Source organism: Gadus morhua, chromosome 8 (assembly GCF_902167405.1).
Source record: "Gadus morhua chromosome 8, gadMor3.0, whole genome shotgun sequence".
Lineage (NCBI taxonomy): Eukaryota > Metazoa > Chordata > Actinopteri > Gadiformes > Gadidae > Gadus > Gadus morhua.
The window spans coordinates 7,556,722-7,583,355 of record NC_044055.1 but is presented as its reverse complement, the minus strand read 5'-3'; the positions used below and the strand labels follow the sequence as shown (position 1 = coordinate 7,583,355).

Sequence of the window (26,634 nt, the reverse complement as noted above, 5' to 3'; positions counted from 1 at the left end):
TAGCTAATGCTCCAGCGACCGGGGTTCTAGTCCTGCTGCGTGTTAAAACCAAAAGAAACCTGAAACATTATATTCACACGTTTGACTGAGTCTCACATTCAATGTGTGAGAGTTGGCAGCTCTCATAACAGAAACAGCGTGAAAGTAACTGAAAAATATAGGCCTACCATCGTTGGCCAATAGCTTACCATTTAGCGGCAGACAGCTGGGAAATCAAGGCTTTTTTTTTACAAAATATACTAGCTACTTTCTATCTTAACATTCACAGTCAAAAATTAAACAATTATTGGGGGAGCTATTGCCTACAGCTGGACTACTTGACTTTCTGATTTGAATAAATTTCCCAAATGCCATGGTTTCTAATGGGAACCCTGTTATCTCTGTTCAAATCAAAACAAACTCCTGTCCAAGCAGTTCAAACACACTGTCAGCAATTAGTCTAATTAGATACCAAGTCACATCACACTCCCAAGTTAATTCCTTATTAATTATGCTCGCAATTAACAGAGACTTTAAGGCGATATCTAATCAAAGACTTAACCTCTAGTGGATATTGTCTAAGAATAGCGACAATTTTATTTTCCCCTTCATTTGGTTAATCATTCTAATTAAAGTAGGCCACGTAACATGACTAGGGGATATTCACTAGGATATATCCACCAGAACTACACAAAAGTTTATTTTCCTCGAGAGGATGTGCAGCCACTGTGACAATAGGTTAATACATGGCCTGTATAAAATATTGTAAAGCGCAAATCATTGTCATTGAAAAATATTGAAGTAGGGTTAGAATTACCGTAATCTATTTACTAGTGAGAACTAAAAGTATAAGCGTTTATATATACACCACGCCTTCAATCAGCTCCAAAATCGTCCTTAATCACGTACTTTCAGGGCCGTCAGCAACATGGACAGAGGCATTAAATTATAAGCTCGGTTTTAGTAAGAAATCTAGGCCTGATGTGCATGAAAGTTCCACCGGTTCAACCCAGCATTAAAGGTCTGGCTCTCCAAGACAAGAGAGCAGGGCATATTGCCGCTTCGCTTTCTAATCATTCGTTCAAGAAATAGAGACTCGGTTCAGGCTGACTGGTTCTCATCTGGTTCTCATTCGTTCTTATCTTTATACTTCTTCATTGACGGGTCCCAATTGTTCTCCTGTCATCAGTAATCCTTCTCCATCTGAGCAGTGGCTGAGTGGCATGTAATCAGCTGAAGGAGTCGATTTATGCAGAGTTCGTCATCAGCAAGAGATCATGAACACATTAAGTCCTCGTCCGGCGCCACGCGTTTAATTATTCACACCACGGGACACCCCAGTGGCTGTGCGTTTATTTTGTGTTTCGATTGGTCGTGGCCAGTCTCCTCTTTCCACTCTGTTGTAAGAATATCCTGTTCCTCCTCAGTTCCAGCCTGAATATCACTTCCCCAGCTGGGCTTTAAGAGGAGCCTGAGGATCAGCCTGTCCAGATGAGGGAACATGCAGGGACACAGGCACACACACACACTCTCCTTTTGTCTCAATGCTGGAGCGCGAGTGTGTGTTCCAGCTAAATTACTGGAATCACTTGGCGGCTGTCCGATCTTCATTTAAGAACACAACACGAACTGATCAGGGACATTGTGGAGTCTTTGAAGTCGGTTGATATCATACCCGAGAATATATGAGATAACATACAGGGTTCGTCATTTCGAGACATTTATTGGTTTAAAACAAAGTAAAACCACCAAACGGAAAAATGTACAAAATGTGCAACTAGGGCACTTGTTAGTGCAAGGACATGTTGGCACATGTAAACAAATCGGAAATTATTTACAACAATGTATTGTACCCATCGAGAGAATAGGCTATGGTAAACGAGATGGCTTCGGCTTGCAGTAGGGCTATTGGATTTAGCAACGCTACGCTCATTGTAAAAATGAAATCAATTCCTGACACTGAAGGGGATTGATAGTAAAAGCTTTTATAGATCAAAGTCATTATCAGAGTCGAGTGTGTGTATCAGAGTCGAGTGTGTGTGTGTGTGTGTGTGTGTGTGTGTGTGTGTGTGTGTGTGTGTGTGTGTGTGTGTGTGTGTGTGTGTGTGTGTGTGTGTGTGTGTCCCTATATTCAAAATTAATAAAAATCCATCTGGATAATGTTTCAGCTGGCCACAAAGAGTAAGGAATAATTTATGCTAACTAGAGCACATTACAGCTCAGTTCGTGAATTGTTTACAGGGCATGGCGGGGCCATAAGTGCTGAGTGTAACAGTTCTATAAAATAACTTAAACATTGACCAAGCTTTTTCCACCAAGTTTTAGAATTGAGTTAACGGCTCATTATGTAAAAAACATTTTTACAAATTGAACCCGATGAGTTGTGCCAATGTGTGCCAGAGGATGATACTTTCTATTCTTCTTTTCCAGTGCATCTTTCAAATCAAGAACTTGCGTTCCTCATTGGGGGGCCTCTGCTCTCGTGGAGGCGAGGGCCGAATGGATGCGGACGTGAAGCCTGTTTTCAAAATCATAGCCGGCGTATTCCTCCTGCAGGGTCCAAAAGCACATCAGACGGCCCGGTGATTAAAGTCAATCAATGGTCAGGTATAATGATGTAAACAGAAGCACCACAACAACATGGACGTGCACGTTGGGATATTGTGAAAAAGGTTCTAGGGTAAATCACCTTGGCCTGAAGCATTAGTGCCCTCCCTCTCTCCGCAGCCTAACCAAAAAGCAAGAAGACATTGTTTTAATTCAAGTTCACTTCCAGTCCAGAAAGAAGTACCAGCCCCCCTCCTGCTCCCATCCCCCTGGCTCTGGAACCCACCTCTGGGGAGTCCAGCAGCACGCAGGCCACTTCGTAGCAGGAGTACGGCTGCACGTACGAGTTGCTCAGACACCCCACCTCGTCTCTTTCGGCCAGCTGGAAATGCTGCGAGGATCCAGAGAGAAACAGCTGAGTCATGAACTGTGAACTACGGTCATGTGTTGCACGTGGGCCTGGGTCATGTTGTTTATGTATTTCGCCGAGTGTGTGTGTGTGTGTTGGGGGGGGGGGGGGGGTACCTGAATGGCGTCCTTGGTGTTGTGCAGAGTTCTATGTATGGCGCCGAGAAGCAAGTGTTTCAAGCCTGCACACGAAGCATCTTCGATTCCCTGCAGGACTGGAGAACAGTAAATTGTAAATTCTTGTAAATTGTAACTGGAATGCATTTATATATCGCTTCTCTAACCACTCTGGGCACAAGCATTTGACAATATTGCCTAACAATCACCCATTCACCCCGGGCAAGGCGACAGGCCGCTTGCCAGGAGCAGTCAGGGTAAGGTGTCTTGCTAAGTGACAGCTCGACACTGAGCTAGGAGGAGCCGGGGATCGAACTGACACTGTCCGGTTCCCAGCCAACCCGCTCTACCTCCTGAGCCACATTCCACTTGTGATGCAGAGAGTGGGGGGCGGGGGGGATGTCATACTTTGGATCATGGTCTGGAGCTTGGGGACGGAGCAGTTGGCCAGGGCCTTCCACAGGTACAGAACCTCGATCACAGCCAGGCTGCACAGGTCCTTCGACGGCCTGGGCTTCCTCAGCTTCTCTGCCTGTCAAACGGTTCCCCAAAAACAGCACATGTAATCAAGTACTTAAGACTTTGTGTATTCTGACTGGAAGGATCCACTTGTGGCGTGCGTGTGCTTACTCTTTTGAGGGAGAACAGCTCTATTTGATTGTTCTTGCGTTTAAAAAGCCTCTGGACGTCCTTCAGGACCGCGGCAGCTCCTTCCAAATCCCCGCTGGCTCCTTGGCACACTACAGCAGACCGACGGATACAGGTGTTAGCTCGGTAGCTAGCTCGAACGCTACAAGCTACAACCACAATGTGCACGCTGGCATACACACCTCCTGTGAGGTAGGCGTAGTAGCACTGGGACCAGCGGGACTCGCTCTTCAGCCGCTCAAACGCCCGGTAGGCGTCTGTGAAGCTCAGCTCAATCATGCTGCACCAACCTGAAATGGAAATCAATATGATAAGTCGTTGAGGTTTGTGACACAAGCGACTGGTACGGACTATTTGGACAAACTAGCATTGCCAATTTGCAACTAGCATGGGCTACTTGGGCAATATGAGCAACTAGCGTGGGTTACTTGGGCCAATAGCATGGGTTACTTGGGCAACTAACATGGGCTACTTCAGCAACTAGCATGGGCTACTTGAGCAACTAGCATGGGCTACTTGAGCAACTAGCATGGGCTACTTGAGCAACTAGCATAGGCTACTTGAGCAACTAGCATGGGCTACTTGAGCAACTAGCATGGGCTACTTGAGCAACTGTTGGGGTAGGGCCTATGCATTGTGAGTGTCTGTTCTTCTTTCTCTCTCTTTACATATATTTCTTTGTATGGCTTGTTTTTGAGTATTTATATGTATTTGCATCTGATTATGTATACATTTTTACACGATTTTCTTCATAAACATTTCAACATGTTGGTGTCCCAGAATTTACGTTTTTTTCTTGCTTTCTTAATTCCTAGAATGCAGTGAAGAAAACATTACGCACGATTGCACCCGGCCCCTCTAGCCGAACAACGCCCAGTCAAACGCAGCAGTTGGAATGGTGTAGAACTGCCACTGGCTACTTAAGTAACTAGCATAGGCAATTTAAATAACCAGCACAGACTTTTTAAGCATCTAGCACGGGCTAAACGTAACAGAGAGCAGTGGTACCTATTTCATATAAACACACGTGTTGGATCTCCCTCTGGTCGGTGGCCAGCTCCAGGGCATTGCTGAAGGATGTCAGGGCATGGCTGATCAGGCCCTGGGGATGAGAGGACGGGAGGTTAGGAGGCTGGGGACCAGAGCCACGGAACCAGACTGGTCAGGCCGGATACAGCCCAGGCACTGTTGAAGAATTGTCGTTTGGCAGGAAGTTAGGCTGCACCAGTCTATTGTTTGATCCATTTTTGAGATGTTGCACGGATTAGCATGATGCTTTAGCCCTCAAGCTAACTGTAGTGAAGTTTGCTCGAAAGGCTCAAGTATGATGCTCAAGTCAACAAGCCATAAGTAGAATGCAATATATTCCCAACACAAAACTAAAAAGGTATCCTTTGCCAAGTTCTCTGCTATTTAATAAAGAGCAATAACCAATTATTTATTCTAGTGGTAACTACATTTATCATTTGGCAACTGGATATGGATTGATAGATAGATTGATTGATCTTCAAATCATTGTAATAATGAATTCGTTTTTGACAATTACTTTGAAAATAAATAAAAAATGGATCATGTTTTTACACGCCAATACTATATCCATATTTATCTGAATTGTGCTGAAAAAAAGTGATTGAAGTTTAAACTATTTCTGAACTTCTATGTACCTCGAGGCGTTGTACTCTCCCTTTAAAAAACATGAAGAGGGAGGAGTTTGGGTAGACGGGCTCCCTTCGTTGAAGAATATCTTTGGCCTCCAATAACCCTGCCTGTGTGTCAGCACCATCTAGTGCAAAGAAGGGTTGCACTACCGTGTGATACCACAAGAGGGCCAACCTGCATGGAACGCAGAAAACAGTGGTGGTTCAAGAAAATACAATCATACAGCTGTGGGGGTCAGACAGTCAAATTCTCGAATCACAGTTCAAGTCTTAATTTGTACTGCACAAATCAAGGTACAAAAAAAACACCACACCAATGAAATACAGGATACACTAAGTCAATAGTACAGTATTCACATTTCTCTACATGCAAAACTTCCATACACAAGTAAAAATGTTCTTCTGTAATAAGTTAGTTAAGCACAATATGTGGGCCAAAGTCTTCAGAATAAATGTATGTTTTCAAAGTTACAATATAATCTTTATACATAATAATATACAAACTTGAACCCTCCTGAAACACTGATTTATCTCAGCCATCTTTTACAGAATAGTTAGCTCTGAGACACGTCCACACTTGCTCTGCAGCCACACGCACGCACGCACGCACACACGGAAAGGCATGCTGGCATACCTGCCGCCCAGTTATATTACTAGCGCGGCTAAAGTGGCCCCCTGAGAGGAATACGGAGCATGACTCGAGCTCTCAGGGTCTTTATGTGTGGGTGGGTTTGCTGGGTCGAGATGTTTACTCATTATCAAACATGCCTCATCATGACCTAAAGTAGGACTGGTGATCATCAAGGTGCTTCACATTCTACAGTGTGGAGAGTGAGGCACCTTGAGGATCACCGGTCCTACTTTACTCTACACTCTATTGTGTGTGTAGAGTGCACACAATAGCAGATAGCGTCTCAATCGCAGCAAGACTCCCGCCAACCCCTTCCTATTCTGTAATGATCTCGTCTACCGTTCGGTTCTATCCGTTGTGAGTACAACATATATTTGCCTCCTAGCATAATTGCCGTGGTCATATTTTTGGCCAAAGGGTGATATCTAACCTAACTCTACTGTAACCTAACGCTGTTGATTCACTGTTCCTCATTGGCTACATCCGAAGCCAATCAGAGTGTTTTCTACATTCCACAATCACTAACTGCAATCACTATTCGGTCTTTTGACAAGGTAAACCTTAAAATAGGACTTTGGCGATTATGAGGCTATTATAAGGCTAACGATATGCAAAGATGATAATAAAAACAGGATTCAACCCCCAAACAACGACACACGTTCACACACGCGGCCTTGACCGTGTGTGAACCCGTGTCGTTGTTTGGGGGTTGAAGGTCTTTTGACAAGATAAACCTTAAAATAGGACTTTGACAATTAAGAGGCTAATGATATGCAAAGATGATAATAAAAACAGGATTCAACCCCCAAACAACGACACACGTTATTCACACGGTCACGGCCACACGGCCGTGACCGTGTGTGAACGCGTGTCGTTGTTTGGGGGTTGAATCCTGTTTTTATTTTCATTTTTGCATTACACGGGGAGATGTGCGGCACGCCTACTCACGTGGCTAGGGGGGCCTTCATGTCCTTACTTTCACTGGCATACGCGAGCGCCGCGAGGCCCTGCAGACGGTCGCCGGGGAAACCCAGCAGGTTGACGATCTTCAGCAGGTGCGGCGGCACCATGGAGATGCAGAGGTGGAAGAGGCCGTAGCCGAAGCTGACCGAGCCCTTGAGCCGGTCCAGGGCCTCCGAGTGCCCCGCGTCCGGGACCCGGCCGGGGGCGGGGACGGGGGCGGGGACGGTGTCGGCGGGGGGGTCGCCGAGGGACTGCTGGGACCTGGAGGAGGGCGTGGGCGAGGCGGACCCCTGGGCGTCAGAGGGCCGTCGCTGGCCCCCCTCCTGCAGGTGGGTGATGTCGCTGTGACACTTGTTGTACATCTTCCAGGCCTTGCGCAGGAGCCAGCCGCCCTTGATGTACGCTGTGTCGAGGGGGGGGGGCCAGAGGTTAAAGGTCGTTCGAATCAGAAAAAACTATCTCTAAATAGTATTTGTACCGCCCTTAAATCACAGGTAGCGTCTCAAGGGCTTAACAAGCCATATTTATATATTAATGACGCCCCCCCTAACCTTAGCCCCCCCAGAGGACAAATAACCTCCCTTAATTAGCAAGGAAGAAATCTTGAGAAGGAACGCAGAGTGGGGGATCCCTCCTTCCAGGGAGGGTCAGGAGTGCAATGGGTACGTGATGATATATGTGTACAAGGTGTCCAAGCGAGGTGAACAACTCTTGCTCTCACGGGAACAGTACCCACCGACCCCACCACAGCGTGCCCGGGGCGGTCAGGAGGCCTCTTACCCGACAGCTCCTGTTTGATGAAGGACAGCACGGCCAGGTACACCTGGCAGTCCGCGATGATGATCTGCCTTTGGAGGCGATTTAGCATGGCCAGCCATGACCTCTGGGAGTCCACCTGCACAACACAGGGTCACGTTACTAAAAGCCACTTAGCGCTGGAGGTTGTGCAGGGCATGCAAGCCACCGGGGCGACCGGAAAAACCTCGGTGCCTGTGCGTGTGCTACTACTTTGAATAACCTCCATTCTACCCATCACCAGATTTCGTTATTATTTGAATAAGCACAGAGTACTAGAAGGGCTCTCTCAGCAGCTGTGTGTGAGTGCATTATGTTAAGTGGGTGCATTACGCCCCCGTGTGTGTGACGTCCATGCACATACATCCACGACTCACGCCGACTCACGTTTCTCTTCAACTTGTTCTTGATGGTTTCGATGACCCCGGCGTTCTCGCTCTCGCACAGCCTCTCCGTCGCTTTGAGGTCTTCGAAGGCCGTCTGCATCTTCTCCTCCTCGAACGTCATCATGGCGTTCTGCGGCACGGAGAACAAAACATCTCAACGACGCACAGGCAAAACTAAATAAAGCACTGGGTCGACAAAATAAACAATAAAGCAGTGATAAATTGAGTGTGTTTCAATTGCAAACCATCAATCACACCCATTACTTTCAAGAGGAAAATGAAGAAAATAAATAACAATTAGGCTAAATACAATACTTTGCATGGTTGAATAGCAGTAGGCTGTATAGTAGGTTGATAGTATTTACGGTATATAGTAATGACACTCAGCATTGATAGCCAGGAAAATCAGGGCTCAGTGGTTTCATGTAGAATGCTGCACCACTACTTACCAAGAAACTGACAAAACTGGCTCCGAAACTCATTAAAGGGCTGTGGTTCCTTGAAAAGACAATAGACAAACTATCAGAGTGAAGGCTAAACATAGCAACAGGGGAGTCTTTTTGCAGAAAGAGCCAGTGGGGTATATGTGTAAGAAATATGTGTAAACTTTAATAATGCCTCTAGGATTGGTCCTGAAATAGCTGTCTCACTGTGGCCTACAGTAGTCACAAGTTTCTTTCTGAGTTGGTTTTGGCTTTGTCAGGAAATTGCCCCGATCACTGTTCCTGTTTTCACAGCCACAGTGTGAGGTCCTTCTAACACGGAGAGCAATTAGAAGTAAAGGGTGACATTTAAGCTTTCACCAGGAGCCGGGTCTCCCACTGCTTGACCTTCTTTGCCATTGATAAAGTCATGGTTGTCATTCAACCTTGACAGCAATCATAGCCAATAGTAAGGCTAAAGGCTAGAATTCACACTGGTTGTGAGGTTTTCATCGTTTTGTTATAAAACGATACAGTCAACTTGTAGGAGCATGCTATCTAAATGAGCATTGTTTTTACATCTACAATGGCCATGGTTTGTTTAGGGCAGACAAACCTACTTGGAAACGAGTCTGAGCTTCCAAATCAATAAACCAGTTGTATGACTTGGTAATAGCATGACGTAACGTTATGCCTATACATTGTGTTAGGCTATGAGAAAACAGAAGTGATTCGATTTCAAAAGTATAACCATCAGAATGCCTGTCTTGATACACTAGGAACATCTCTCTCTCTCTCTCTCTCTCTCTCTCTCTCTCTCTCTCTCTCTCTCTCTCTCTCTCTCTCTCTCTCTCTCTCCCATGCATTTAATCTCCCTGGGATGGCACACCTAGATACACAGCAATGTGATCAAGACATGACATGTCACTTTGCTTATCCGGTCCTATGCAAATTGAAGTGAACACAAAAGCACCACAAATAACGAGACTCGCTGTAGACCAAAATTCATTGAGATCCACTGGTCAAACGAGAGGGCTCGAACGGGAGAGGGTAACACGTGCTCCCCCCGGAGGCGCTGCAGAAGTGGACCGCAGTCGTCCACTGACCTGTGTGCTTTGAACAGATCGTCACTTTCTTTGAAGCCATTGTTCAGCAGCATGTTTATGCCTTCCAGTGCCAGTTCAGCGTCATCGATAGTGTCCGGTTTATCCCCAGCGGTCACTGGTTTTGTTTTGCCCGCCATCGATATATAAATATAATTGATCTCCTAAAAAAGCAAATAGTTACAACGGAGAAAAGGCTCTGCGCCAGGGAGGGGAGGAAGTCTGCGTGCTGGTGGTCGGCTTTGACAGGGCAGTCAAAGCGTGGAATATAAACTAGGTCGTATCGTGTCCATCTTCGGTATTATTGCCATAGTAATACCCGGATAATTCAAAAATAATATCCGCAGCTCTGGGTTGCTTGTTTGTTTGTTTGCAAGTCCGCTTGTCTTCCGTATTCCGCGGCTGTGGTTTGCCTGGGATTGGCGTAGCCAGAGAAGAGAATGGAGGGGGGGGTTCATTTGTTAGATCTGAGCAGTCAGCCAATCAGCGTCCGAGGCTCCTTCTTCAGTCGCTTGGGAACCAAAAAGTTTAATCAGAATGTGATAGTATAAATCTTTAATGATTTTGCTTGAATGTCTTATTTGGAATATAACCAAAAACGTAACAGGCTGCCAGTTTCACACACTTTGTTTATTTGCTTTCACTCAAACAGCAGGTCTACAGTGAAACATAAATAAATGCCAATTACCCTCTTCCAGCCTATCATGTAATTGATTTAGGCTACTTTGACACATTCAGACAGTTAATACGTTTTGAAATGAAATACATGAAATATCAATCCAACACTATTTATGATCTCAACCGTATTGTTGCATTGCTAATGAAAGCATAAAATACCCCTGGAAATGTGGGTGAACAATCCGATTAATATTTATAGAAAAACATGAATATTTGTGGAACAATATTTCAATGGCACAGTCAAATAAAAATTCTAAGTTGTACAAATCAAGGCATTTTGATGTTAATATTTGTAATAACAAAGGCTAAATAATCCAAGCTTTGAAACAAAATTTACATTCAAACACAGAACTCAGATTTTATGTCCACAAAACAACAGCTTACACTTTCACTTCGGAATGCACAACAACAAATGGAATATTAATTCAGGAAAATCTGGTTTGATTTCAAGGATGATCAGTTAGGTCTAGATTTTATCAAAAAGGTAAACATATAATCCGACCAGTGGTCATTTAGTGTGATAGATAAACCTTGTCATTATCTGACAATGGCGTCATTTACAAGACCACCTATTGGCTGTACAACTTGAGTTGAACAAAGACATTAACCAATGATAATGATCCTCTGGTCTTTTGAATACTTAAAGTGCTTGGTCGCTTATGCTTCGAAGTCAAACAGCAATGCAGCTATTTCCAATAAAAGCATCATACAGTATCGTGTAGAGTCAAAGAAAGTCAAACAGATTTCTTAATTTGATGTTAAACGTCATTGGTATAAATGCATCAATACAGTGATACTGTGATGTAGGATTTAACAAAAAAAGAATAAATACTGAAACATTGAACGGAAAAGCTTAGTAGTTGTATTTCCTGATACAGATCAATAAAGACATGTACTCGTTTGCACAAACACACACACACACACACACACACACACACACACACACACACACACACACACACACACACACACACACACACACACACACACACACACACACACACACACAAACACACACACACAAACATACAAAAGCACTCACGCACACACACTAACACCCACACACACAAACACACACACACACACACACACACACACACACACACACACACACACACACACACACACACACACACACACACACACACACACACACACACACACATTCAATATACTGTACATAATTTACACATTGAGATTGCACATGGTCATAGCATATGGACATGGGCGTGGTCATAGTAGCGCAGTAGTAGGCCTGCGTCAGCCCGCCGGACATTCCCTGAGGTTGACCGCCCCGGACGCTTTAGACAGCCTCTCGAAGTAGACGGGTTTGCCGTTGATCGTCATGTCCTGGATGCAGCCCACGAAGGAGGAGGAGACCGGGAGCGAGGGTTGCTTCCGGGGACTCTCTGCAGCACACAACATTCAGCAAGTGGGTTAAACCGGCCATGCTTATAACTGAGTCTTGGTGTCTTTACTGGTTTAGAAAATATTCTGAACTTTATCGATTATTTTTTCTTAACTTTTATTTTATCAACTTTTCCTATTTTGATTGATCTATTTACTATTATAATTATAATATTATAATTATTATTATCATACACATAGTATTCATATTATGTTATTATATATAAAATATTGCTTTTAATTGAATATATATATGCATACAGAAATAAATACATATAAGTCAAATATATTAGAACCTTGAGCTCTATTGGGAACACCTCACCAACTGATAGATCCATCTATTCCATGCTTGCAGCCTTACTGCCCTATGCATCAGACCTTTGCTGCAACGTTTAAATAGCACCACATCGTGAGCACTTGGTCATGCAGCACTCCAATTTGTAGTTATGTAATATTGATACGTGGAAGTCACTTTCGATAAAAGCGTCTGCTAAATCCCTGATCTGTCGTTCAGTCTGTCTGGTCTTGACGTGTCTACCGTGGCCCTGTGTAACTGCCCGGGGTTGGAGGTTAGATTCCCACCATAATATTATCCCTTTCATATCACACATGCACTGTAAACCGGACATTCTCTGGATTTTACCCGGAGGAACTTTATGTGTGAACTGAACACAAATGTCAGAATCATTGAGGGAAAGGCCTCATGTTTCTGATAAAAGCATCCACTCAATGCAATGTAGGTGTCTTGTCTGTGGAGCGTCTGTCAGTTCCAACCTACCTGGGATTCCTCCCACATACAGAGGGCCTCTAGTCAGTGTCGTGACTGAAGAGGGAGGTCCGATCTTGTGGTTGTCCACGGTATCCACATGCAGTTGCACCACATTTTGCTGTTTGATCACTAGGAGAAACACACAAACACCCGCTGAATTAATATCCCTTTCTACTGTTAAATTGTTAATAGTAAATTTTGTTATAACACATCAATTCTGTGACCTTTTTGGTGACCATGTGTTGTAATGAAACCGTTGACCGGGAGTTTACCTGATATTTTATGGAATGTCCCGTCACACAATGCAGTCTTGGGCATGACTGACACTGAGAATTCACCTGCTCCATTGTTCACCTGTGCTATTACCTGTAGGTCAGAGCATGACGAAAACAGAGACATTCATGAAGAAGCAGAGAACTTACCAGGCGATACTGTCGGTTCTCATTGTAGTACATGGTGGTGCATGAAGAATTGATGATCAGAATCAATTCTGGACAATCGAACGTCAACATGGATAACTTATGATGATATTGCAGCCAATGCAACCCATTACTTTGCGAAGAAACAGCTCACCTCTCCTTTGAGCATGTAGAGACTGAGGTGGTGTCCCTCACTGGCTCCATGCTTGGCCCGGCTGAAATTCCCAACGTGAAGCAGGACCCCGGTTAGATTCCTCGGTCGGATGTCAAACAGCAGCTCAAAGTCTTCGCCCACAACAAAGTCGTCCTCTGGGGGGGATATAGAAAAGGATGGTATCAACGACTATCTGACAGACGCCATAAAAATGCACTTACTTCAGTTGACTCACCGTAAACGACATGAGCATTGCTCCCCGGGAAATAGGCACCGCTCTGCAACGGTCCATCAAAGCAGGGTCCGGCTCCGTGATTGGTGGTTGGTTGCAGCATGGCACGGCCGTTCATTTGGAAGTTGCGGAGGCAGCCCAACACACTGTGCTTGCGTAGGCTTTTCTGCTAAAAGTGGACAAAACACAAAATCATATAAAGTTCATATAAAGTTCTAAGTCAGATTCGACCCCAGGGAGTGAGTTCTACTAGTCCAGACAACACTGCTCTTGGCAGTGTTTAAGGGTTTATTAGAGTAAACTTCTTTCAAAAATCAAGTAGCCTGGTCAACATGATGGCATTTCAACATAATACATGGATTTTAAAGTAGCATATTCAAGTCCCTTTCACTCATCTTGAAAGCCACAGATCAATAAGTATCTGTCTGCAAGCCATAAAACACATCTAATCAATGAAAAAGAATGGTTCTAAAATCTGTCCAATTCAGTAATGTAATAGAATGATAACTGTTATACGACAAAGCAATACAGTGGGCTAAACGGTGTGTTTTACCTTTAAATACTGGTGAAGGGATTCAGGGGCACTTCCTAAGTAAAGCGGGGACAGCAGCTCCAGCGAAGCCACCTCATTACTAGTCAGCTGGCCATCCTGAGCCCTGATTCCATCCACAATCAATCTGAATTTCTTCTTCTCCAAGCTGAACATGACCTGCACATGAGGACCAAGAGTCAACAGGATGGCAGACCTAAGCAACAACAGGATCAATACCCTCAGAGTCCTGAAAGGGTTTGTGATTTCGTGACGTTCACTGACCGAGTGCCACTTCCCGTCGTTGTACTTCTCCCGGTTGAAGATCTCTTTATTTTTGCCCACAGAGAATCGAATTCTGCCCTTGGACATGTAGACAGCCATGTGAGAGTTCCCCCTTCTGGTCGCAGCAAAGAACAACAGGCCATCTGGAGACCTCGTCCGGACCTCTAGAGAGAAGTGGGGCCTATGGGCGAGAAATAAAGGGTCCCAAACGATTAGTTCTGTGTTTGTGTGCGTGTGTGCTTGTGTCTGTTTGTGTGTGTGTGATTGCATGCAAGTGTGTGTGTCTGTTTGTGTGAATGTGTGTGTGTGCATGTTTGTGTGTGTGCTTGTGCGACATGGGCAAAACATAACGGGTCCCAACCGAATAGTTCTGTGGTTGTGTGTGTGTGTGTGTATGTATGTGCATGTGTGTCCGTGAGTGTGTGTGCCTGTGTGCGTGTGTCTGTGAGTGTGTGTCTGTGCGTGTGTACGTGTGTTTTTCCGTGTGTGTGCATGTGCATGACTACACATACACGCATGTCTTATAATACGATATGGGATCTAGCATCGAACTTTAGTGCAATTTTAGAGTGAGTGCAGTAGTTGCTAGTGGAGTGGTGTGGTGGTTGTGCATACTTTGGCAGCAGGGCCTGAGGGGGCAGACTGAAGCGGAGGCTGCTGACCGCGGCGCCCATGCGGTAGGCGTGCTGCAGCGAGGCAGGCTCTGTACACTCCGACACCGGCGGCGGCAACGCGTTCGCAGTAGTCTGCACGGCCTGCACGGCGCCCTGACACCACAGACGGGGGGCAGACAAAAAACAAAACAAAGACAGGCCGAGTGTCACAGTGGGCCAGTGGCAAGGTGTACAAGGCCACGGTGGGCATCTCGAGACCTCCCAGCTCTGCAAATGACGTTGAGGACTTCAAGATGTGTTCAGCATATATTAAGAAAAGAGAGGAAATAAAGTATTCTCTGGAAAAGGGGGGCTGATATACCCATTGAGACAACCCCGAACAGTTATGTGAACATGCACCCTGGTGTCAAAGGTAACACCAGGGTCCTGACACCATCGAAATTCTTTTTCGATATCAGATTTCATTTGTTCAAATAATTTGAGCCGTTCTGATTGGCAGCAAAGTCGCATAGGCGTACCCTCGCTGAGATGGCTGCAAAGCTCTAGATAAGATCTATAAAGAAATTGATTGGTAACATTTAACAATAAGGGTACATTGATTAACATTAGTAAAAGCAGTTGTAAACATTATAATATAGCATTAGTTTATGGGTTATTGTAAGGATTAGAGGGTTTAGGTCTAACTCTAACCCTATTAAATAATGATAACGTGTATACCTCATCACCATAATAAATAAATAAAACTATAAGTCAATGAATACTGGACCATTAGTTAACATTTAAGTAACTGTTAGTTAATGTTTATTACTGCATTAACTAATTAACCAATTCATGGTAAATTAATATACTATTATTGTTAAGTGTAATCAATTTACTTCTGCATCGGCATGTTACCCTGCCCTCGTGTTTCTAATACTCAGAGCTTGAGAATGTGTTGAAACCATCACTATAGCAACACCTCAGTATCTATTTATGAGGAATTTATTTTTACATCAGATTTTAAGCCGGTAAGAAGTGTTCTTTAGGTCAATCAATTGTTATTGACCTCGGGAAGAAATGTATCAATGGATATAAAATGTAATAGGTAATATCATTAAAAAATGTAGTTAATTATGATTATGATTAAAACATTGTCAGTCTTTTATACTGCTGCCATACATGTGGCACATTTCAACAGTTAACTGTTTCAACAGTTAACCATTGAATAATGTATGTTAATCTGTATGTCATCAGATGAACACTGTGTTTGTTCCTCAGATGAATACTGTGTGTGCTCATTTGTTTTTGCACATTAACTCTGTACAACGTTATTGAATACATTGATTTGTTAAGTGAGTAATTTATGTAAATGTGGGTTTGATTTGATGGAGCTGTTTATGCTTGTGAATACAGGATATAATTAACAGATGAGACAGTGACTTCATCTTGAGGTTCAATACTGCTCTGTCTTCCATCTCAATATATATTTCTATATTTATTCATATATAAATATATAAACTCAACAATGGATTGGATACCTCATAGTTCACTGAAGACCATAATGAACAATCATTACATTAAAATTAGAATTAGTATTGTTATTAGTGGAAGTGAATGAGACAAAACATAAATTGTTATTTGATCAAGCACAGGATTTAATACTTCTCCTTCTTAGTCATACACACAAACACACCATTCACCCCACCTCCACCTACAATTAAGGCTGTGTGTGATTTATATTGAATAGTTACTGGAGAATACTGGTTTATATTTTAGGTCGAGGATGATTGGTTTTTATTTGATTCAGTCCACTGTTACCATCTTAAAGTTTATATCAAAAATAATGTGACCCTTTTTGATGAAATTAATACAGAATTAGCCATTGAGTGCATATGAATGGTTAGTGAGAAATCATTAGATTATTGATTTAGATTATTACTGTATTATTGTGTGAGATGAAGAAAGACATGACAGACATGAATAGATCCTTGTTTCTACTGATTTTCATTATAATAATAAAAAAGACAGACATACATAAAATAAAATGGTTTCGGTAACATAACTGTTGATCTTGTTCAAATCAAATACATAGGAAATGTTTAGCAACAGTTTTCAGTTCATATATTTTTCTCTCAATGTCAGCAGGTTTTAGGACATCCTTCTGCTTCTTCAATTCTGGAAATAAAGCAGCAAAGCAGGTTTTAAACAAAAATACACAGATTTATATCAGGCTTAGTAACAAGAGAGACTTTGTCCTGGTCAGGGTTAGGATTATGGTTTGGATGAGGGAACTGGTATATGTGTGGCTTTGGTCCTAGTTAGGGATAGGATGAAGTAACTGGTATACGTGTGTTTTTTGTCCCGGTTAGGGCTAGTGTTAGGTTTAGGGTTAGGATTAGGATAAGTGGTATGTGTTTGATTTTGGTCCCGGTTATGGTTAGGATGAGGTAACCAGTATATGCGTGGGTTAGACAAAATGTTTTGAAGGGGCAAATAGAAACTATTGCAATACTATCGTACTGCTGTATGGCATACAAATGCCCTAACCTTAATTCCATTTATCTGCTTTTCCTTAAATACAAAACCTTAAAAGTCGGCCCTTTGACTTACTCCTAAGATTGTGCCCGAATTGCCAATGATGTGGTGAATGCCATTCACATCGGTCAATACTTTGAGGATACCGCTCAAATGAATTAAAATGTCAGGCTTCATGACTTCCTGGGAGGGAATTCCCTTTCTTGATTTGACTTAACAGATCAACCCATTAAAAATCCATCGTCTCAATCAACTGCTATCCTGACCTGGCGGGATGTGTCAAGGATCATCATTGGCGGTCTTTCAGGCGAACAAACGCCCAGCTCCACACTCCCAGAGGACTGGAAGGTGCTCAGGTCCTCCGGTCGATACAGATGGTCCGGCCTGTAAAAACAGAGCAAAAGGGAGCATGTCTCAGTGGAAGAACCCCATAGAGTACCAACGCTATGACTGTACTGCGATGGAACTACGGGCGTGTGCTACATGAACAGTGCTTACCGTTTCAGGTAGACGTTTGAGATGCATCCCTTGAAGATGTCCTTCCCAAGGGAGACCTGACTGTTGGGGTCCGGTCGGAACGACACATTGGGCTGCGGCACTGCTCCTCTTAATTCGTCTATGAGTAATTCGATACTAGGGAGAGACGTGATGGAAGTGTTTGATGTCGCGCACATGCTTATTTTCATATATCCATGATCTCTCAAAAACAGATTGTCTGACATGTAAACATAAGTCTGTCAATCCATCCGTCCATCCACCAGGTATATTTACCTCGTTCCAGATTTGGTGACAGTCAAGTAATGCCACTGGCCGTCGTTGTATTGTCTGAACGATTTAAACACCTTGTCTCCAAATCTCAGTTTGACGCAGCCGTCCGACAACTCCAGCTTAAGCCCGCTGATCTGAAAGTTGGACAACATAAGAGGATAGGGATAAGCCACCTGAGGAAACATCTAGTACAGCGAAAGGGGGGGGGGGGGGGGGGGAGGGCATGGGGACTCACCACTTGGCTCTGCTCCAGAATAAGACCCTGGTCCTCTGTGGACCTGAAGCCCAGTGACAGGCTGACGTCCCTGTCTAGACTAATGGGAGCCGGGTGGATTGCCAGCGAGCTCCCCAGGTCGAACTCTGCTTTACGAATAGCCTATGAAAAGGAGACAGGGCGACACAAGAATGGTTCAATTAACGGGAACAGTATGGCACCACATAAGGTGGAAGGGTGGATGAGTTGGGAATAGCAGACTGCGAGACCAGATTCCTCACCAATAAGTCCAGGCGGCAACCTCTGCTGACGCCGACCGTCTCCAGGTATACAGGGCTTTCTTTGTTGGTCTTTATGTTTCTGATGCACCCTTTGATAGCTGGTATGGTGATGTTGTTCCTGTAAGGCGGTAAAAGATTAGAAGGTTTCCTAGAAAAACCTTCTTACATGGTCTTTCCTGTTGTCGAAAGGGGGAGAGGGGGGGCTATGGCAAAACATTGAATAATCATTTCATTGGATCAAATCAACAAGTTAGAGGAGATGTAGGAAGCACAGCCCTTTGAATCAAAGCCTCATACCTTTCCCTCACGTCAGATGACACACCACCGATGTAGTACTCCACAAATTCTGCCCCATCATATTTAGCAGCTGCTTCGACCACCAAATCATTACCGATTCTCACTTTCATCATATTGTTTTTACTATCGAAGATGATGAGGATATCTGCTGAATCCGCCTGTGAAAGAAGAAAAACAATGTTCGGATGACATTTGAGGCCATCTATTTTCACAGAGGACTTGCGAACTTGGGTAGTTATAATTCGATATCACAAGGGATATCAAAGCCAGGCTCTTGACCGTAGAGATTTGAGACACTTACCACAGGGAAGATCTTCTTTTTGCTTCTGGCTGGTGCATCCAACTGGTCACTATGGATGACAACATAGCCGCTCTCAACCGCCAAGGTGTAATATTTATCCTATAGAACAGGTGTCAAAGAATACATTCAATCAAAATTCAACAAAACATTGAAAATAAAAAGTGCATTCATTCATTTTGTATTAATGTATAAATTAATACAATTGTGTAAACGCATTCGAATCATCATAGTCAATCTGGCTAATTGTTTTAATTGTTATTTTATTACATATTTTTATTCAATTTGTCACATTATTTAAATTTTTTATATTTTGAATGTTGCACAATCTCTGCAGGCTTTGCCAAATCTTCATTTCACTTCATTTCTTGCACATGTATATGACCAATAAAACTCATCAAACCATGAAGACATGAAGGGACCTGGTGACTGTACCTGGTTTCCAATGTAGAAGAGCAGCCCGTCGACCGAGCGAGTGTTGAGGCTCTGTTCAAGCAAAAGAAACGACCCACGTATTGTACCGATAGCTAACTTAGCGTAGCCGGTGCCTTCAAAGTATTTTGTCTCGGTTGATTTCCTATGCCTGGGAAGAGCATACAATTTCAGTTAGAAGCCAAACATCACATCACAGCAACCCAGAAATCGCCCAAGCTGAAAAAGCCTGACTTGTAAGCTCTTTATAGCATTTGGGTATTGATAGATATCGTCGCAATACCCACTAAATTGTGCTTTCATGCATCCATATATCCGTATCACTATCCCTAGTACAGAGCACGCAAGTACAGTATGTTGAACACTGAAAATACTGACCTCTTGCATGGGATCTCCCGGTTGATTTTGACGGCTTCCTTGAAGTTATAGAGGCTGAAGAATCGCTCGTTGAATGAGGAGAACTCAATGCAGCCCCTGTACATGGGGTAGTTGAGAGACGCCGGGGGCTGTGGTGAAATACAAATGGAGAGAACGGGGTTATAACACTGTTGAAGACACCAAAATGGCAGCTCACATTAGTTTCCTGTGTGACCAGCGGTCCCCTGATGGGACCGCGTGTTCTACGGTGCATGAAGCTGGTGGGGCTGACCACGCTACAGGGTTAGCTTACAGTGAAGTCGGCCGGGAAGCCTCCCACATAGAAGACCACATCACTTGGGTTCAGGCTCAGCAGGTTCTCCAGCAAGTCTCCCTGCTTGGTGCTGATCACGGCCGGTTTGGGCTCTCTGGACGTGTGGGCCTCGGTGTAGGTCACTTGTGCGTCTTGGTAAATCCTAAACGATGGAACACACGATGCAAACGTTTAGGAAACAACCACAAGCGGAGGAGCTGTGACCGGATCCAATGAGCTCTATCCACTCCCCTTCCATGTAATCCAAGAGGAATACAATGTCCAGGTGCAGGATTTTAAGGATTTAAGTTACCTTTGAAGGACCACTTTGTCAAATATGGCCGGGTTTGATAGCGAGCGGCTGACGGTTCCCGTCTTGATCTCGTACGCCCTTCCGTGGAGCCTGTAGATGAAGTACAGTTCGTGCTGCCTCACCGCCATGCCTATGAAGTCCCCGGTTGACTAACGGAGGGATGAGACAGAGTGTAGGGTTAAACACGCCATCCCCACATTTTCCATCCACGTGTCGGTAACAAACGGCAAATGGCAAAAGGACTGCATTTATAGAGCGCTTTTCTAACCAGCGGCCACTCAAAGTGCTTTACAATATTGCCTAACATTCACCCATTCATGGACACATTCACACACCGGCGGCGGCGTCAACCATGCAAGGCGACAGTCAGCTCGTCAGGAGCAGTCAGGGTGAGGCGTCTCGCTCAGGGACACCTCGACGCTCTAGGAGGAGCCGGGGATCGAACCAGCAACCTTCCGAGTTACCAGTCGACCCGTTCTACCTCCTGAGCTACTGCCGCACTGTTTATACCGCGCCACGGTCCGGCCGGCCCACCAACTCACGTTTCTATTGCCCAGGTACATCACAAACATGTCGCTGGGGTCGTCGGAGACCTGTCGCCGTCTTCGCTTGCCGTCTCCCCTCCCGCTGAGGGGCCTCTGCAGACTCAGAGACAGCTCCGTGTAGGCCTTGAGGTCATCCAGGTCGGTAGGTGTGTGGAGCTCCACGTAGCCGTCGCCCATGAACTTCATCGGGACCCTGATCTGAAAGGTTGGGAGTGGGAAAGGTGCTAGATGCATCATACATGCCGTGTTTCATGACAATCCACTGTTTGGACGAGGACTTCCAGGAGCTCCGCACAGAGCATAGAGGAGAGTTCTTCGAATGAGAGCCGATTGGTCGAGGCCTTTGTGTGTTCAAGCGTCAATTGGCTTTATAAGCAGTAGAACTGTTGAGGACTTCTCTCCTCTCAGTGTCCTCTGACCATCCATGTGTTTTAATGTCTAAGGTTTTGTGTCTCGTTCGTTTCGTATTCATTGTTTGTGAGGTGGTCACTGTTAGGCAGTGTAATTGTTTTAACTATCAATACTACTACAGTCTGCAAATGGTCCCTTGGGGATGGGAAAGACTCTACTCTCCATGAATACTTTGGGTAACTCGTTTACCCTGTTGGCTGCGTCACGGGCCTGTTCGATGAGCTCCTTGATCTTCTTGATGTTTTCCGTTATGTTGCTGACAGGGAGGAACTGCGAGGATAGGTTCTCCATCTCAGACAGCTTGTCCTCCAGGGTTGGGATTTGGTTCAGCAGATCCCTCACTAAAAATCACAAGAGACACCCTCATCAGGCTCAAGAAGTTACATGCTGATTTCAATGTGGAGCGAAATTACTACTGGACAATCCAAGGTGGAAGAACATGGTCTCCTGGTCCTCACCTGACTGGTCCACTTCGTCCATGAGATCATTGATGTTAGAGTCCCCCGGAGTCACCTTGATCTTGTCCAGTTCATCCTTGATGTTGTTCAGTCTGTCCTGGGTGTTTGCTGTCGTGGTACTGGCGCGGGCCGCCTTCCGTTTGGCTTCGTCAATCATATCGCCAATGTCATCTTATTGGGAAATAGAGCAAGGAGATTAATAAACAACTGAATGTGGGCAGGTCGTTTCATCTCACAAATAATGAGTATGTGTCTAACTGATTCATTAAAGCCAACCTCTGTTTATGTTATCCAGTTCTGCCTGGACATTCATGAGGTCCTTATCCAGTGCTTTCTTCTTGATGTCTGCGTTCTTCAGACGCTTTTTCTGGGCACTGAGGTCATCTTCTGCGGCTTTAGAAATGAAACACAATGATAAATACATTTTGGTTTTGTTCTGGCTCGTGGGTTAATGCAGAGGTTGTTAACCATCTAGAAGGACGCTCACCCTTAAGATCATCCTGTGAGTCCTTCGCATCCTTGAGCAGTTCAATTCCGGACGTTTTCAACTCCTTCGCCCTCTCGGTCAGGTCAGCATTTTTCACGTTCTTAACAACGTTAGAGATTAATTTGTTAGACGGTTTTCAGTTGAAAAGAAAATATTTCATAAAAGTTATGGAATTGAGGTTGACTTGAGGCGTACCTTCAGCGCCTTGTCGGCAGCTGCCTTAGCCTCATTGGCTGCGGCCTCCGCGGCGTTTATGGCGTCTGTGATGTTTTTGTAGGCGTTGATGGCATCGATAGCATCACGCACGTCCGTACGCCCGCTGGCATTCCCCACAGCGCTGGAGGAAAGGAAAACAAGTGCAGGTTAGGGCAAGCAGTGCAGGAAGGACATCAAAACGGCAGAGAGAGTGTTTACATTTCTGATGTACAGTTCCCCACCGTACATCACCAAAAAAAAGTAAAAAGTAAAAGTAAATAAAAAATAAATAAATGAATATATATATATATATATATATATATATATTAATTAAAAAAAAAATACAAATTAAGATAGAAATTAAAATGTAAGCAAAAATAAATATATAAATAATAAAAATAACAAATAATACATCATTATATAATCTAAATAGTATAAAAATCATATGACAATGATATCAAATTTAAAACAAACCACAATGACCTCACTCGCTCCCTTCGTGCTACCAAGAACACGTCTACGACTCTACGCCACCACCACAGTGAAACAGGGTGGTTGCGTTACGTCTCCAACACATAAAGCTCCCTTACTTCTGGAGGTCCATGGCCATCTTGCTGAGCTTGTCTGCATGCTCCTCTGCTCTTATGACGAGGTCCTCTTTGTTCGCCGCCTGGGAGATCTCATTAACCTTCTGGGTCAGGTCCCTCTTGGCTCCGTCCAGCTGTGCTGCCAGCTGTTCGTACTCCTGCGATTGATTCAATGATACGATTAATACAACATGTTGTGGAAGTGGAGTGTGCAGGCACGCACGGCACCTCAGCGCATGTAGAGAACAGCAATTATTATTATTAATTATTGGATTGTCTCTTGGGAAGGCGTGATGGACAAGGCATATCTCTGTCTGTCGGTAGTGGATTGTCTCGAGACATAAAGGTGATACAACGTAGGAGGCTCAAGGGAGTGTTTGTAACTGAGCTACCACTTTTTAAATCGGATGTATGTTGTACCGTTTTTTTTCTACCATTAAACCAGTCTGAGAACATCACGACGAATTGTCTGCTACCCAACTACATTCAAGTAACATCGTATTATATTGTTAAAAAAAGGTGTGTAATTGAGATCAGACAGAAAAGCCTTCATGATGTCCTGTTTTCCGTACTTTTTTACTGTCAGCCAGCATTGTGGCCAGAACCTCTGTCTTCTGCAACTCATCCTCAGCCTGCTCCATCATGTCCTCCACCGCCTTCCTCTCCTTCTTCACATCCTCAACCACGAGCTGTATAGTGAAAATAGATACAAACATTGAGCTGAGTATAAAAAGAACCAGGATACATAGAACATAAGATTAACTGCATTGGCATAGCAACCAGCGCCGTGTTTGAATCGTATCGCTTGGCCTCATACATCGGCCAGGTTCAGAAAGTTAAACTTTTTATGGAAGTTTCTTAATAAGGCTGGTGTATTTAAAAAAAAAAAGAAGTAAATCCAGACTATTGATTGTTCAATGATCCATAATCAATGATGACGATGATGTGAGCCATTACCAGAAGTTCTTTCAGGGACTTGTCGTTGAGTCCGTTTTGGGTGCTGGCTTTCTTCACGTTGTCTTCAGCCTGCTTCAGGGTCCTCTCCAGGTCTTTCAGCTTGGCCTCGAAACCCTTCAGCTGGCCCTTGATCTTGTCGGCAGCAGCCTGGTTGGTGTCGCACTGTTTACTGACGTCAGCCTTAATGAAGTCCAGCACTGCAGGAGAGGAGAGGAGATGGTGAGAGAGGAGGGAAGAGGAGAGGAGAGGGGAGGAGATGAAAGGAGGGGGTAGGAGGGAGGAGGGGTGAGGAGAGGAGAGGAGGGGTGAGGAGAGGAGAGGAGGGAGAGGAGAGGAGCGGAGAAGACAGGAGAGTAGTGCGGAGGGAAGAGAAAATAAGAACAGAACAGAAATTCAACACCATGGTCAAACTTTATTTTGACTATCTATCTCAACATAGAAACAGTTACTCAGTGTTTTCCTCCAGTATGCTAAATCCATTATTTTTAAACCGCTTGTTTGCACCGAGGCTGACCATCATCCCATTCCCACGACAACAGAGCTCTGGTCGTTTTTGTAACAAGTGCATTGGGACAGAAAAGCTTTTAAGGGGAGGCCTCCTACAAGGAACGGGCGGGGGCTGTCGAGGAGTCAGTAAACAGGAAGAGCTCTCACATTTCCTGGCCTCTTCTCGCTCTTTCTCAGCTGCGGCCTTCTGGGGGTTGAAGTTCCTCTTCTCCATTTCCTTCACAAGCCGCTGAGCCTCGTCCAGCTGCCTCGACAGGTCAGGAGACTGTGAGTCGCCACCGTCAGAGTTCATCAGCTCCTTCAGCAGAGCTGCACACACACACACACACACACACACACACACACACACAAAGACGCACACGCACACACACACACGCACCGGCAGGATTTTTATAAGACAATGTAATTTCATAGAGAGAGAGTTAGCGTATTCCACATGTAATGGTATTATAATTCAACCAAAGGTAATCTGTTATGAAAGACATAGCTCATGGTCATCATCATGATATGGGAAAAGTGAAAAGGAAAAGGCCCCAAAGACAGAGAATTTTTCTGAAGGTCACCCCTGCGTTACCTTGGATTTTCTTCAGCATCTCCTTGATGTCTGTGTGCAAATCTTGGGCTCTTTGTTCAGTTTTCTCTGCATTTTGGACCGCTTTCTTTGCCACGGCCATCTGTTTATCAGCCTACATAAAAATCATACATAACGAATTGTATATTTATGTGTTTGTGTATGTCTGTTTGTGTATGTGTGCGTGTGTGTGCGTGCGTCTTTGTGCGTGTGTGCGTTTCTGTGCATGTGTGTTTGTGCGTGTGTCTCTACCTTGGCTTTAAGGGTGCTGATATCATCATTGAGGGTCTCTACATCTTGCTCTAGCTGAGCAACTTTAGGCTTCTGGCTTTCAATGTCGTTGTTGAATTTGTTGAGTAGAATCTGCAAGAATCCATTAAGCAAACACGTTTACATTATGCAACATAACGTAAGTACTACAAACTAATACTAATACCACCATACTTAAACTTGAGATCTCATGCAAAGCTTATTTGTTGAAGTGTTTGGCGATATTAAAAGATCTGTAAAAAGTTATTTTACGTGAGCCACAATACATTCCTTTCACGCCGCTACGAGAAAGAACCGAAAATTTGACTCCCAAAGCAAACGAATAGAAAGAAACGGTTATGGGGGCCAAAGCCCTATCTCAACCCATCTCTCCCCTACAGCAGCAGCTTAATGAGGCATGAATGGCTGATTCCATGGGGGTCTCAGGTCAAGCAGACCACAAGCTGTTTGCTGCCGTCCAAACCGTGCAGTGGCTTACGTGTGTTGACGCACACCCCCCACACACACACAGACACAAATACCCATAGACACACACAGATCACTTTTCAATGGAACCGCGGAAACGATGGCATTGCATAAAACACAACCTAGTCACTCCACGTCCGCGTATGAGTGTGTACTACGCAATTACACCAGAGCGAGATGGAGAGGCACTAAAATGGAAATGGATGCTCGTCTACATAATGGGCATTACTGTGCTATATCACGGCGGAACCACTGCAGACATCGAGACAGAGACATGCTGGCGCATACTAAAACGTCTGTGTGCATTACACTTGTCGCCTTGTGGGAAAAGCCCAGCCTTTTCTTTTAAGTGCCGTTTGACACCATTCACTCATGGAGATGAAGAGCTATGGAACATCATGGTGATGGTCCAGCCGCTACGGCCACTCAAACACCCTACAGCCTTTCATGCCTCAGGTTTCAGCCTCGCAGTTTCGACCAATGCGAGCCCACGACCCCCTGGTCTGGCGCCCTTGGGAGTAATGTGTGTCTTGCTCAATAGCACGTTGACACCACAACATCCAACCCCCCCCCCCGACCCTCTGGTTGCAAAGGGCTGCCCTTCTCCTGAGCCACACCCGTCCCTGTAGCCTTAGCAAGCGGCAGGCCGG

General features: G+C 44.5%; 2 protein-coding genes across 5 annotated transcripts in view; both read right to left on the bottom strand.

Moving 5' to 3' along the window:
• Window positions 1-1,677: 1,677 nt before the first annotated feature.
• LOC115548182 (tetratricopeptide repeat protein 39C) lies at window positions 1,678-10,106 on the bottom strand. 2 transcript variants are annotated; one of them, XM_030362621.1, is made up of 14 exons: window positions 9,661-10,106; window positions 8,582-8,630; window positions 8,134-8,262; window positions 7,732-7,846; window positions 6,937-7,354; window positions 5,364-5,532; window positions 4,708-4,801; window positions 3,882-3,989; window positions 3,682-3,791; window positions 3,460-3,583; window positions 3,052-3,149; window positions 2,813-2,917; window positions 2,669-2,707; window positions 1,678-2,529 (listed from the first exon to the last, which is right to left on the bottom strand). In XM_030362621.1, exons 1-14 carry the CDS (start codon window positions 9,795-9,797, stop codon window positions 2,440-2,442), a joined length of 1,785 nt encoding a protein of 594 aa, XP_030218481.1. In that variant the 5' UTR covers window positions 9,798-10,106; the 3' UTR covers window positions 1,678-2,439. The 2 variants fall into 2 exon arrangements, with proteins under 2 accessions (XP_030218481.1, XP_030218482.1); XM_030362622.1 differs by having other exon boundaries at window positions 7,732-7,834.
• Window positions 10,107-11,409: 1,303 nt separating this feature from the next.
• LOC115548179 (laminin subunit alpha-3) overlaps window positions 11,410-26,634 on the bottom strand; it is a 76,826-nt gene continuing 61,601 nt past the window's right edge. Inside the window, exons 47-77 of one of the 3 annotated variants that reach the window (XM_030362611.1) lie at window positions 25,502-25,612; window positions 25,253-25,364; window positions 24,826-24,987; window positions 24,172-24,368; window positions 23,787-23,903; window positions 23,218-23,372; window positions 22,628-22,769; window positions 22,433-22,532; window positions 22,222-22,338; window positions 21,946-22,116; window positions 21,677-21,828; window positions 21,074-21,274; window positions 20,532-20,680; window positions 20,219-20,381; window positions 19,927-20,054; window positions 19,552-19,699; window positions 19,120-19,218; window positions 18,819-18,976; window positions 18,522-18,639; window positions 18,262-18,402; window positions 18,030-18,160; window positions 17,757-17,891; window positions 17,525-17,642; window positions 14,746-14,897; window positions 14,131-14,311; window positions 13,870-14,025; window positions 13,320-13,482; window positions 13,085-13,239; window positions 12,784-12,877; window positions 12,521-12,640; window positions 11,410-11,744 (exon numbers count right to left, since the gene is read on the bottom strand). In XM_030362611.1, coding sequence (XP_030218471.1) covers window positions 11,596-11,744; window positions 12,521-12,640; window positions 12,784-12,877; window positions 13,085-13,239; window positions 13,320-13,482; window positions 13,870-14,025; window positions 14,131-14,311; window positions 14,746-14,897; window positions 17,525-17,642; window positions 17,757-17,891; window positions 18,030-18,160; window positions 18,262-18,402; window positions 18,522-18,639; window positions 18,819-18,976; window positions 19,120-19,218; window positions 19,552-19,699; window positions 19,927-20,054; window positions 20,219-20,381; window positions 20,532-20,680; window positions 21,074-21,274; window positions 21,677-21,828; window positions 21,946-22,116; window positions 22,222-22,338; window positions 22,433-22,532; window positions 22,628-22,769; window positions 23,218-23,372; window positions 23,787-23,903; window positions 24,172-24,368; window positions 24,826-24,987; window positions 25,253-25,364; window positions 25,502-25,612 — 4,395 coding nt within the window. In that variant the 3' untranslated portion in view covers window positions 11,410-11,595. Of the gene's footprint in view, window positions 11,745-12,520; window positions 12,641-12,783; window positions 12,878-13,084; window positions 13,240-13,319; window positions 13,486-13,869; window positions 14,026-14,130; window positions 14,312-14,745; window positions 14,898-16,192; window positions 16,899-17,524; window positions 17,643-17,756; window positions 17,892-18,029; window positions 18,161-18,261; window positions 18,403-18,521; window positions 18,640-18,818; window positions 18,977-19,119; window positions 19,219-19,551; window positions 19,700-19,926; window positions 20,055-20,218; window positions 20,382-20,531; window positions 20,681-21,073; window positions 21,275-21,676; window positions 21,829-21,945; window positions 22,117-22,221; window positions 22,339-22,432; window positions 22,533-22,627; window positions 22,770-23,217; window positions 23,373-23,786; window positions 23,904-24,171; window positions 24,369-24,825; window positions 24,988-25,252; window positions 25,365-25,501; window positions 25,613-26,634 lie in introns of those variants that run through there. The other 2 variants (XM_030362610.1, XM_030362612.1) reach the window with 2 other exon arrangements.